Source organism: Dipteris shenzhenensis, chromosome 16, assembly GCF_047967505.1.
Source record: "Dipteris shenzhenensis isolate YYH24624 ecotype China chromosome 16, Dip_SZ_1.0, whole genome shotgun sequence".
Taxonomy (NCBI): domain Eukaryota; kingdom Viridiplantae; phylum Streptophyta; class Polypodiopsida; order Gleicheniales; family Dipteridaceae; genus Dipteris; species Dipteris shenzhenensis.
In genome coordinates, this window is record NC_141611.1 from 51,811,434 (window position 1) to 51,824,553 (window position 13,120).

At 43.0% G+C, this 13,120-nt stretch overlaps 1 protein-coding gene across 2 annotated transcripts in view; it reads right to left on the reverse strand.

The window, feature by feature from the left end:
* Positions 1–732: 732 nt before the first annotated feature.
* Positions 733–13,120, reverse strand: part of LOC147893109 (mitochondrial ATP-independent inner membrane protease subunit 2-like) — a 46,031-nt gene continuing 33,643 nt past the window's right edge. Inside the window, exons 2-6 of one of the 2 annotated variants that reach the window (XM_087387596.1) lie at positions 4,135–4,304; positions 3,214–3,394; positions 3,017–3,123; positions 2,019–2,815; positions 733–1,907 (exon numbers count right to left, since the gene is read on the reverse strand). In XM_087387596.1, coding sequence (XP_087243722.1) covers positions 2,728–2,815; positions 3,017–3,123; positions 3,214–3,394; positions 4,135–4,304 — 546 coding nt within the window. In that variant the 3' untranslated portion in view covers positions 733–1,907; positions 2,019–2,727. The remainder of the gene's footprint in view (positions 1,908–2,018; positions 2,816–3,016; positions 3,124–3,213; positions 3,395–4,134; positions 4,305–13,120) is intronic. The other variant, XM_087387597.1, reaches the window with a different exon arrangement.

Genomic DNA, 13,120 nt, shown 5'->3' on the forward strand with positions numbered 1-13,120 from the left:
TGCTTGAGCATGCAACTACTCACCAACAAACGTTCTCATAGTCTTGGATGGTCGCAAAACTCACACAAGCACAACACAAAGTCCCTCTCTATTTCTCTATAACTAGAAACTTCTGGTTGAGAGTGCTTTAGATACCAAGCCTTCAATATCTGAGAGACTCTTTCAACCTTGAGAAGACATTGCTTACTAGCGCAATAGTATGTTTTCTTCTAGTCTAGTCACAAGGAAAATTTGAATTTTTAATAATTTGTGCTTTGTATCTTCTGATAACATGAATGCACTTTAAAAACTTTTGGTTCAGAGGGATTTGGTACATATTATCATGGAAAATTTAGTGGTAGAATTCGAAAGTTACCATACACATGCTAACTAGCATAAGAAGCATAGCACATTAACCTATTTTCACCTAGCTAACTAGCATAATAAGTAGTAGTAGAATTCGAATTCGAAAGTTACCATACACATGCTAACTAGCATAAGAAGCATAGCATATTAACCTATTTTCACCTAAATCCATGCTATTGGATCTCACATGAGTACTTATCTTGCTCCATCTCTTATTTGACACGAATGCCCAAGCTAAAACTTGAACAACTTGACTTCATAATAAAATTCATATGCTTACACGATCCACAACGTACCCCATTGAAGTCTTTTCCCTAATCCTCCTCTATCATAACACAAAAGGTCAATCCTCCCAATGCGTTGCAATCTCAGTTAGTCTTCTTTCTTTGTTCACACACAAGCAAACATGCTTTAGCTAAAGAGACACATAGACAGGGCACCATTGAACTACAATAGGGAAGGGCTTTGTGAGTGTTCTTTGTTCACATGCAAGCATGCTTTAACTAAGAGACGCTGCAAGCAAAGGTCCACACCCCATCCCAAGTGTTAATCTGGACTTAGTATCATGGAATCGCCGCAACACAAGGAGTTGCAAAGTTGACCTAGCACACAAGATCCCACTCGAGCCCTCTGAGGAGGCACATAAGATCTCCATTCCTTCATAGTTGCAACCAAAGTGTTGTTCTATAGCATTGTGCATCGTTCTAAATATTTTGGCCAACCAGCGTCCCCTAGTCAAGAGTTTTCCACTACACATCTATGGGAACGGTTGGACGAATTCACAAATGTGGTACCAAGCGTGGCGTGCTTTTCCACTACTACTTTAGCCATTGTCTTGTTCAAAATGTGGAGAGCCATATTGGCTATTTCTGCCCAAAGAACCTTGAAATAATTTTCTCATAACATGCTCAAGCCCACATCTCCACAATCGTCAGAGTCTGGCACTATGCCATGGGATGTCCATGCTATATCGTCAATTGACGTGATGCCATTCTTCTTGCAATATGCATTGAACTCATTTGACGTGAATTCTCCCCCTCTGGTCTATTGTAAAAGTCCAAAGTTTCTTTCCTGACTCTTTTTTCACTTTAGCTCTCCATTCTTTGAATTTCTCAAGAGCTTGTGACTTTTTTGATAAACAATAGACCCAAGTCATTCTACTGAAACCATCAATAAAGGCTAGGAAATATTATGACCGAAAAGTGGCCCATAGATCCAAATAAACCAACTCCAATGGCTCAGCGGCCCAATTCATGGCCTCCATCGGCCCATCGTTGCTTGCCTTCCATGCAAACTTTGCAAACTTCTTGTTTTCTTGTTAGTTGTGAAAGTTCTTCCACCATGCCTCCCTTCTACATCTCTTCAAGAATTGAGTATCTGATGTGCCCGAAGCTCTCATGCCAAGTCTATACATTCGTGCATCTTCGTGTACCATCGTTACACTAATCTTGTAGAAATCCTTCTTCAATGTCTCTAGCATCATTACACTAATCTTGTAGAAATCTCTGTTCTTCAATGCCTCAAGACCTTACCCGTCGCTTTGGATTTCGTGATCACCTCGTCTGCATCAAAAATTACTCTCATCTTGCTCTTAGACAATTGATTGACAAAAACAAATGTTGACATGATCAGATACATTCAAGACAAGACATTTGTCAATACCTTATCCTCACCTGTACTAGTGAATGCAGCACTCTCAATACTCTTAATTGGGCAGCTTCAATTATCCCCCAATATAATAGATGATCCTGACAGGCTGAAATGGAATATGCGTAAGTATACCATCCGTAGACTTGGACACCCTGTCCCCGCGACCACCTGTACACCTTGTCAAAAAAAACCACCATCCTTCGAGGGTACACTGTCAGCATACCAATCATCTCCTCCATCTGTCACTACAACTAATAACCACCTCTTACTCAGGACATGTTCCTCTATGATGACATTGGCAGCCTTTCATTTGGTCTCTACCTTGTCAAAATCTTGCTTTTTCTGGTCCAGTCCAGCAATTGCACAGGAATCCGAAGTCACCCATGACCCAAAGTACACGCATCGGCTTGCAGAGAACCGTACACTCAACAGCTTAAGATGCCAAAGCATGCATGCTTACTTACACAGACCATAACCTAATCATTGATGCAGAAAGAAACTCCAAATATGGAAGCTAAAATCTATATTGAGACTGAAATGCCAGTGTATTGCCTTCATCATCCTCACGAAGAAATCTTAGCCATCTGCATCAGACTCAACAATTACTTTTCAGAATTTTCTTCATCGTTCTTTCACTATCCAGTACCACGGCAATGAAGAACATCTGTGTTGATATTTTACTGCAATTTCAAGAGCAATACAAAAAGCTTCCTAGAGCAAATGTGAAGATAACTAGCTTTCCTCCAAAGGTGGTTTTTTCAGCAACTCAATATGTTTCTCTGCTATCCACACTGGGTAATCCTGTTCCACGGCTGTTGGACTGTGAGCAATCACATCAAGCACAAGCAAAGGAGTCAATCAGTACTTCGTACAAGCTCAAAGAAAAACCATTGAGGTAGGTTCTGAAAAAATGGAAACATTTTCTAGACCATTGCAAGTACATTATGCATGCTATGGTATCGTCTGCTCAATTCCTGATATAACTGTAACTAAATGGTATATGCAGATCACAATAGCATACCTGTTCTGTACAATGCCCTGATTCTCTTGTGACACATAAAAGTAAATAGCTCTGCCTAAAATGTTGCTCCATCTTACAGGACCAAAGGTTCGACTGTCTACAGCATCCTGACAAATTATCTGATTAAGAAAACAGTTTGCAACACAAAGTTCATAGTCTGGGCAATAATAAATGCATAGTACCAATTGAAAACTCACCTTTGGCGGCAAACCCTCATTGTCACAGAGCACCCAAAAAAAATCCTTCCTCAAACAAAAAGGCTTGTCATCAGAATTTGTGGACAACATCTCATCACCTCCCTTTGCAGCAATGCGTCGAACTCGCATATAAACGTCCTTTGGATGTTTCACAAGCACAACGTCCCCCACATAAAATTTTCTGAAACAGCATACAAAAAGAGTTCAATAAGTTACCAGATATGTTGTGTTCATGCACCTGTACAGCTTCCAGCTCCTTTCAGTGCAGACAGCACTCAGAAAACATGTGTCAAAGTTTTTACGAAGAAACCAGTTGACGAGCTGACCAATTACTTCCTCACAGACTACCTTAAACCCCTATACTACTAGTTTATCTTCAAAGGAAACACCTGACACGAATTGAGCTCATCTGTCATAACTCAAAACAGAGGCTCGAGTGGTCGCTTCTCTGTCATTGATGAATAACTGCTCTCTGAGGGATGGCCTGCCCTTCAGCTCAACCACCTTGTCTGAAGGAAGCAACTATTCTGGAATACACGACCCCCTATGCGCAAACACGACTGCATCTCTGTCTCTGCATGCACATGACCTCATAGTGTATAAACCCCACTATAGGCTTTCATTATATGTTGGGTCCATTTGACACTGCGCTCCCCATCTTCCTTGGAATGCTTATCCCACTCAGCTGGCTATTATACGTCAGTGTCTTCATACTTGTGCTCACTTTTCTCACAATTGCTATCAAAGCCCAATCGACCTCTCCTATTCCCGCAACACCATGCTTGGGCCCAATTCCAGCTAAAATAAAGAAAAATTAGAATAACACGAAATGTTTGGTCTTTTCACTATGATCTATTGGGAAGGATAATAGTATCAAAAAAATTACAGCAATCACACATAGGATAAAATAGAAAAGGCCACCTTCTTAGTCCCTCAGATGGGCGTATCAATAAGTACGAACCATTACTTGAGAAGGTTGGTGCCATCTCTTTTGTGTTGTACAAGTGTACAAATGTCAAGTGACCTTGAAATACTCTTCTCCCAATATATCTAGGAAGTTCTTCTGGCTTCATCCTTCCTCCTTCTAACATCTACAGCAATCACCATGGGAAAAAAACTTGGCATGTGACGACATACACAGCTTGATATTATTTGAGCAAGGATGGGGAAAGATTAAGCGAATCAAACAAGAATTATTATAATAAAAAATACCCTAACTTGGCAGAGAGAATTGTGAGTGCTTGACATTTTAAGTAGTGGAATTTGGTTAGACCCTATAAGGACCTTGCATATGTTAAATCAACTTTCCTTCATCTTTATCAAAAGAATAAAGCAGCTTTTTTCAATGAACATCCACACCCAAATGCAATGGACATGTAGTATGGACAGAAATGGAGTGAACAAGAAAGTTAATAAAGAGTATTCTCACATGCACCCCTGCACTTGGGTGCAAGGTGACAACTGGCTTCATCGACAAAGTTCCTATGATAGGATATTTTGTCATGTGCCGTGACCCCATTGTGAACCCTTGTCCAAGGACAGTCAGGCATGAGCTACGTAGGTAAGGCACTCAACATTAGGTCAAGTCAGAAAGTCAGCCCTTATTCACTAGTACACACTAGAGAACAGTAGGTTAGTGTTTCAGTCTTAGGGTTCTAGGTAAGTCTATGTCTCAGCCTAGGATAGGGGCCCAAAAGGGCCCCCTCAGGGTTGAGCCAATGAGCTCCCATCAAGGGAGAATGGGCTGGGGGAAGGGCTGCCTTTATAGGCTTCCCTGTGCCCCTCCCTAGGCTGGGTTTTATGGGACAATGGGCCCAAACCAGCCAGCCCAAACCAAACGACTAGAAGTTGGTCAGTTTTGGGGCTGGTTGGCTCATCCCACAGCCCCCTATATAAAGGGGGGGCCACAGACCTCATTCCTCATTCAGCTCCAGCCTTCCCCGTAGCCTTCAGCCCCTCCAGTGCAGCCCGGTGCACCTCCAGAGATCCGCTGCACAGCAGCAAGAGTAGCAGTGCAGATAAGCCTCTAAGGGAGGAGTACACGCAGCAGTACAGCCAGGGTTTGGAACAGCGAACGGAATAAGGTTTGGTGTCTGTTTAAGCAGCTCTTTTTACAATTTCTTTAACAGTTTTCTCAGCTCACTCACAGCTCTTATCACTCAGCTCTCAGTTCACATCTCAGCTCTCTTTTAGCTTCCATTACTCTCAGTTTTCTATCTTCCCTTCATCTGTCACACTCACGCATCTCCGCTGCATGCCCGGGGACAGCACAAGCCTCTTCAATAGCCTTGCACAGTGGTCCACATCTTCCGTGTGGGCAGCATGGTCTTGATCGAGACTTAAGTTGCTTCTCAGGCATTTGTGGGTCAGCTCTCTATATTGAAGGGTCATCCTCAGAGTTCTCTCTCGAGCTCTCTGAAGGAGTGTCGATTGTATTCTTTTGCAGTTCTCCAAGATATAAAGCAGATTCCTTCCCAGTTGGAGAGGGGGGCCCTCAGTGGGTACAAGACCCAATCTCGTGTCGTCTACATTCTCTCTCTACACCCTACACTCTCCCTCTATGTCTTATGGTGCATACGCATACGCCTCGCACAAAGGTTTCAAGGTCGTCTTGCTGCGCATTACACGATCATTGACCATTGCATGGTACATTGGTATCAGAGCTTCAGTCTGAAATCCAGCTTAACTACTGCGAGTGCATGGTCTCGTTGAGATTCGGAAAGGACACACAGGCCAGCATCATGGAGCAGCAGAGAGAAGAAAGCAAAGCTTCGACTACTAGGAAGATAAAGAAAGTACGCTTTCGCCAAGCACTCAAGCAATGTTAGAGAAGCTCATGGAACATAACAGACTCCTCCTGGCCCACAGCTTGAAGAATTCATGGGAGTTGGGCGAAAAAAACAAGCAGCTGGAGGAAACACGGAAACAGCTCGAAGAAAAAGAAACTACAGAGGAGGACAAACTTGAAGAAGGCAAGGGACTCTCAGAGTGGCCCAAGCCAAGAAGCAGCACCAACTCAACCGGGAAGCTATGTTGCTCCAACACAAACAGATGTTGGCTACTATGCAGGCTAGCATGAGCATTGCTTCCTCCTTGGATCAACCGTACCAAAGGTTACTCCACTCACCCGGTCCACTTTGAATTTCACGAAGTACGACAGTAAGTGTGACCATTCAAACATTTTGCAGTTTATTAATCAATTCGTAGCTTATTTTTCGTTAGCTCGTATTCAGGACGAGCAAGACAAAGTCCACCTAGCCGCCCCTCATCTAGCCGGTGAAGCGGTGACCTGGTGGCAACATTGGTCTAAATCTTATATGAATCTGACCACACAAGTCACTAGCTTTAAGTGGGATATGTTTAGGACCGACCTCAAAGCTCAGTTTCTCAATACTTGCTGAACCTGGAAGACGAATTTTCTCATCTAGCCAAGAATGGTATGCCAGTATTAACCTATAGTAATAAGGTGATTACCCTAGCCCAGCAGTTAGGTGTGTCCGAGACCAACAAGCTCAAGTAGTTCATTAGGGGGTTCGATTCTAACATTCGATTCCTAGGCCGTAATTTCGACCCGCTCACTTAGGAGCGTGCACTTATTCTAGCTCAAAATAAGAAAATGATGCTGAACAGGGGAAAGCCTAAGCAGGTCCACCCAATAGCCAAAGCCCTGCAGCAATCCAACAACCCAGAGGGTAAAGGCCCTTAGTCCAAGGACAATAGCTTTCAAAAGAAGGACAACCAGCAATCAACTGGTTAGAAAAAGGAGTACAAGCCCAAGATGACTCCAGATGAAAAAGCCAAGGCGGGCATTACGGAGGATACTTTGCCACCACATCGCTGGGCATGTAAAGAAGGATTGCCCCCAAATGGTTGGCCGAGAAGGCTGCGAAACCGCCAACTTCTACCATCGCCATGTCTTTGGCACTCCCAGCTCCGCCTACATCAACCACAAACGTAGTTCTACCTGCTTTGAACATCGTACCCTCGGTGGTCTTTGAAGGTAAGGAGGGCGTGCTCAACGAGCAAAATAAAGCCCTCATCACAGCCTATGGCATGGCTAAGGGACAACGATTTGTTGTCCTATTTGACATGGGGAGTTCCAAAAATGCTATCCCCCCTTAACTCGCCAAAATGATAGGGTGCACTTTAGTGACTCATGAGCTAGCGGTGGACGGGTTTACACCCAAGCTACATACTCAGATCACACGTAAGGCCAAAAATTTTTCTTTCTCAATTCAGAAGGCCTCTTTCCAGTGTGACCTCATACTCACACCTTTTTTAGGTTGCGACATGATACTAGGTATCCAGTGGTTCTGAGAATATTCACATGTGCCCGATTGGCGACAAGATTCCTTCAGTATCCTAGAAGGACTATCTGCACCAGCCATCATCCACAGGGATAGAAGCATTCCTGGTATCCCTTTGATCTCCCACATCCAAGCAGCTCGTGTTGTTTGCAAAGGCGCCGTATGCGCATTGATGTATGTATGCTATCAGCTCAATTCAGTGCAGCCAGCTCCTCCTTTGGGGCAAGCCATGGCTGATCTAATCCAGGAGTTCCAAGATTTTATGCTCCTAGATGATCTTCCACCACAGCTTCCGCCTCATAGACCCAAGGACCATCGGATTGAATTAGTCCCAGACTCAACGCCTCCCAGTAAGTTTCCTTACTGACTATCTAAAAGTATGGAGGCAAAGATAGAACTGTGTGACGCCCAAATTTGACGACGAATAATACGAAGCACAGATCATATTTGGTATTATATGTTCACAGAGGTCATCGCAATTTAAACATATTAGGATCGCGTACAGTCGTAGGTTCATAATTTGGTACCTTCAGGGCTCTTTGGCATCGCGTAAGGAACATTATATGGTTGGGGGCATTCGAATCGTGGGTCAATTGCTGTGCGAAGTCCGTGAGTTACAATAGTCACATAGATTAGTCTTCTTCGTCATCGGATTGACTACTCTGGTGTTGCTTTTAATTATGTTTATCGCGGAGCAATTTTGGAGCGTGAAACAGTTACGGCTTGGGGCTAAGGTCACAATAGTACCCGATGGATTTTAAGGAGTGATGGGTCGTCTGAGTGCGTAGAGCTGGGTGTGATGTTTACTGTTTACGACGTGGTTACTTTGCAATGATGTAGCGTCCAAATCAGATATCAGATACTGACACAGATTTGGTGAAGGAGATCCCAAGAGCAAGGCAACCGTTTGAACGGTTGTATTGACAGAGGACACATCATTTAAGGTCTTTAGACCTTGAAGAAGGGGAAAAAAAAAGAGAGCCACGTCATCCATCCAGGACAGATTATAATTGCAGATTGGGAGTGATTTGTAGGGACAAGTTGGTCTCTTCATGCAGCATAAATATGACCAGGGAGCTCTCTATGCCTTTTAAGTTTTGTTGGAGTATATGCTAGTTTATCTATCTGGCAGAATTGCATTATTGGAGGATGCCTTGCAACAAATTTTAGCACAACAGTTACAAGCAAATGTAGGGCAATCCGAGCTCAGGAAAATGGTTCTTAGTATGTCTGCTAGACCATCTCAAGAAGAGAAAGGTAAATCTCCAATGAGCCTGAAACCAGAGTTCATACGGTTGAGCCTAGGAGGGCTAAGGTGCCTAATATTGCCAATTATAGACCAGAAAAGTATTCTGGTCGAATGTTTGACCGTAGTTCCGATATCATAGAGACCTGGTTTACACAAATGGGAAGAGGCTTTCGCCATTTGTGAATTCAAGAATGATATGAAGAAAATCTGCGAGGCCACCCATATGTTTAATGAGGCAGCGGATAGGTGGTGGATAAAACAACAGAAAGATGGAGTGGCATCCACTACTTGGGAGGGGTTTAAAAAAGAATTTAGAAAACACTTCTTACCTCTTGACGAAGCATCCCGAGCTTGGGATCAATATCGAAACCTTCGTCAGAGAAATTTATCAGTGGCGGAATACACTGATAAGTTCAAAGAAAGTGTAATGAAAGTTTATGAACCTCTATCTTAGCCAATCCAGGTAAAAGATTTTATCTTTGGATTGAATGATCGGATCAAGATGGAAGTTCGGGCTAAGTATGCGAACACGCTAGATGAAGCAATTGCCATAGCCCTGAACTATGAAGATGCCAAAGGGAATAGACCAAGTGGGTTTGTGCAGAATGGGACTCGGTATGAGTACCCGAAGAAAACTGGGTTTAAGAAGAAGTGGATTAGCAAAGGGAGTGCCCCACAGCTTAGTGGTCAAGCCAAGCAGGCGAAGCCAGTTGAGACTCCTAAATCAAGTACCACCATTGGAATGAAAAGAAAAGTAACACCAATGGCAGCCCGGGCTTGGTCGAAGTCTTCTTAGAACCCAGAGCAAAGAGAAAAAGCGAGGAGAGAAGGCTTGTGTTTTGGATGCCTTTAGCCTCATCAGTGGAAAGATTATCCACGAAATAAGGATCATCGGATGGCTAAGATGGTGATCTCAGAATGTGACGTGGAAATGGAGGGAAGTCCCAGAGTAGAACAGATGCAAATTCAGCTAGCGGGATCTTCTCAAAGGTCAGTACCTATTTTGTTATGTGTGTCTGTTGCTAAGCTAGTAACTAGTGTACTTGATAATGTCCTATCAAAGCCCGCAGCAACGGGGTATACCGCCTTTAACGATATGGAGTTAATTAAGATGAAAGGGCAAGTAGCCAATCATGATGTCATTGTGTTGTTTGACTCAGCGTCTGTGAAGATCCACACTTTTCGAAAATGCAAATGTGTGCAATGCATGCAGAATTTGAATGCTGATAGGCCCTCCAATGGGGAAGAGCGCCCTCGTGAGAGTACTTGTTTCTTTTTCGACCTACATGCAAGGTGGGAGAGAGATGGCGGATGAACGCAATGTGGTAGAGAGAATGCTACGTGAGATTTCCAATGAAAGGGTGATACCCTTTCATTAATGTCCCTTGAGATCACTCAAGTTCCATCTTCCCATTTACACCTACCCTTATCCTATGACCCATGCACCTACCATTCAATGCACTCTAATGCACCCTTTCCCTTTCCTATTGCCCCTAGGACCTAGACACGTGTGTGCACATCTTTATTACTAATCATTGGCCAATGTTACATAGTTTTGGCAGTACTATTTACACTGCTTGATCGATCATAAATACAAACATATAACTGCACCATCAAATTGGCGCCTAACAATAATAAGGTTCTAATGACTATTAATTAACTAAATAATCATTTCTCTTGTCATGACACTCCCTCCTGCTTAAATGAGCAGAAGTCCTCTTCTGGATTATTGCTTGTGTCTTCCTCTTACGTGCACTTTCTCTTGTTACTTCTGCCATCGCATCGCCTCTTTGTAATCTGCGAGTATCTGTGGAAAATCTGTAAAGAACTCTTCTTCCATCCATTGTGCATCACTAGCTGGCTGGTTTTTAAACTTCAGTAAATACATATATCTCTTCTTTCCATGAGTACTCTTCTCTTTATGGTACACGATCTTTTCCGGAGTAAGAACTTCAGTCCCATCTTCAAGTTCAGGTTCTTCTTGATGCTGAGTATCCAAAAACGCAGAAGTATCGCCATGGTATCTCTTGAAATTGCTCACATGAAAGATGTTCTTCATATGCCAGTGGGCTGGTAACTTCAGCTCATACGCTCTGGATCCTTCTTCTAGATATAAAGCTACTTCGGTGCTAGCTTGACAGGTTTTGTACTTCCTCTCACTGACTTGATTCTTCTTTTATCAATCTTCAATAAAACCCAATCATCCTCCTTGTAATAAACTTCTTTTCTTTTTTTATTGGCTGCCTTGCATTGTTGAACCTGAGCCTTCTTAATATGTTCTTTTACCTGCTCAATAACCTGTGACATATCCTCAGCAAACTGGTCAGCAGCAAAAATTCACTCCCCCAAGTGTGTTATTGGAGTGGGTAAACATTGCCCATAGATGATTTCAAGCGGGGCTTTCTTGGTGGAAGTATGTACAATGTTATTATAAGCAAACTCTAACATGGGTAAGAACTCTGGCCACCTTCTAGGTTGATCATGGACATAAGCTCGAAGTAAAGTAATTATGGTTTAATTGGCATTCTCACTTTGTCCATCTCCTTGAGGATGGAAGGCTATAGTAAATTTCAGTTTGGTTCCAAGATTCTCTAATAGAGCTGTCCAAAAGTTGCTAATGAAATGGCCATCATTATCGGATACAATGAATTTTGGTAACCCATGTAACCTAAAGATTTCCCTAATGAATAACCTTGCTGTTTCAGGAGCAGACAACTCTTTTTTACAGGGAATAAAATGAGCTTGTTTACTCAGCCTATCTATAACAGTGAAAATCTGCTCAAACTGACCAACCTTGGGGAAACCACACACAAAATCCATTGTAATGTGTTCCCACCTTTCCGAGGGAATAGGCAAAGGCTGCAAAAGACCAGCAGTCTTACTTGTGTCAGATTTAATGCACTGACATACGTCACATTGTTGAATAAAGGTCGAAACTTCTTTGTGAAGTTTAGGCCAATGGAAGTATCTCTCAATATTGTCAATGGTCCCTCTAATGCCTCTATGTCCAGAATATGGACTCGCATGTAACTCACTCATGACTAGATACCGAAATGTTTTGGGTACACATATGGCACGTACAATAAATAAGTATCCATCCACGATGGAATAAGCCTCTAAATCCCCGACCTCATTACGCTGAATCTTCCCATAAATGTCAGCGAAGTCCTCATCTAAAGGATAAGCTTCAACCATTGCTCCTAATGATTTCTCCTTAATCACAGAAACGTGATTACCGTCTACTCAAAGCATCAGCTACTAAATTCTCCTTTCCTAGCTGATATTCGATATTTGGTTGCCCAAAAGATTGAATATATTCAGCCCATTTGATTTGCCTTGAAGAGACAATGGGTTGAGAAAACAAGTGCTTGATACTTTGATGGTCAGTCTTAATCTTGAAAGCAGAACCATATAAATAATGCTTCCATAACTTTAGAGCATGAATGACTGTCAATAACTCCTCCTCATACGTGATATATTTCAATTCAGCCCCTTGAAGTTTTCTACTCTCATAAGCAATGGGATGCCCTCCTTGCATCAATACTGACCCAATCGAGGTACCACTCACATCCGTACATACAACAAAGAACTCTTTGTCCATGTCTGGAAGTGTTAACACTGGTGCAGTCACCAATGTTCTCTTAAGCTCCTCAAAAGCTACTTGGTGAACCTCTCCCCACTCATACAAGAAATGCTTCTTCAACAAATATGTTAGGGCTCACGTGGCTCAACGAACGGAAGGTAAAACTAAAGCTTGCCTGGCCCTCCAAACAAACGACAGGCTTGTAGGTCGGCATGGAGTCGTCGTTGAGAACAACAGGTATGGTGCTGCAGTTGGCGATTCTTGTGCTCTTCGGTATTCAGCTTCCTCAGTGGAGAACGAAAAGGCAGAGAGGGATGCGTGCAGCTTGTTTGGGTGCCGAAGCCCAGGGTACAGCAACAGTTTGAGCACAGAACGACCTTTCTCTTGCTAATGAAAGGCCTGCGTCTAGCCCGAGGTTGGATTTTGCCTCTAATGAATTTTCAATGGAAGGCGGCGACAATGATTACAACGATGAGCTTTATGATTCGGATAATCCAAACCGAACACCCGCACGGGAATTGAATATGGAAACTTACATGATTCCACTGCTAGATGATCCCATAGGTGACTTCTAGAGGCAATACCCAGACATGAGGTCAAGAAAAGGATGGGATCTCAGCGGAATTTCCATGAACATTCGCCAAGCACAGATTACTCTAGACATAAGCAACAAATTGGAACCACAACTAGCTTGGCATAGGCCAAAGTTTCTCAAAGAAAAGTACCTCCTTGAGTCATCCTCAGACTTGTCGCTCGAGCTCTCTGAAG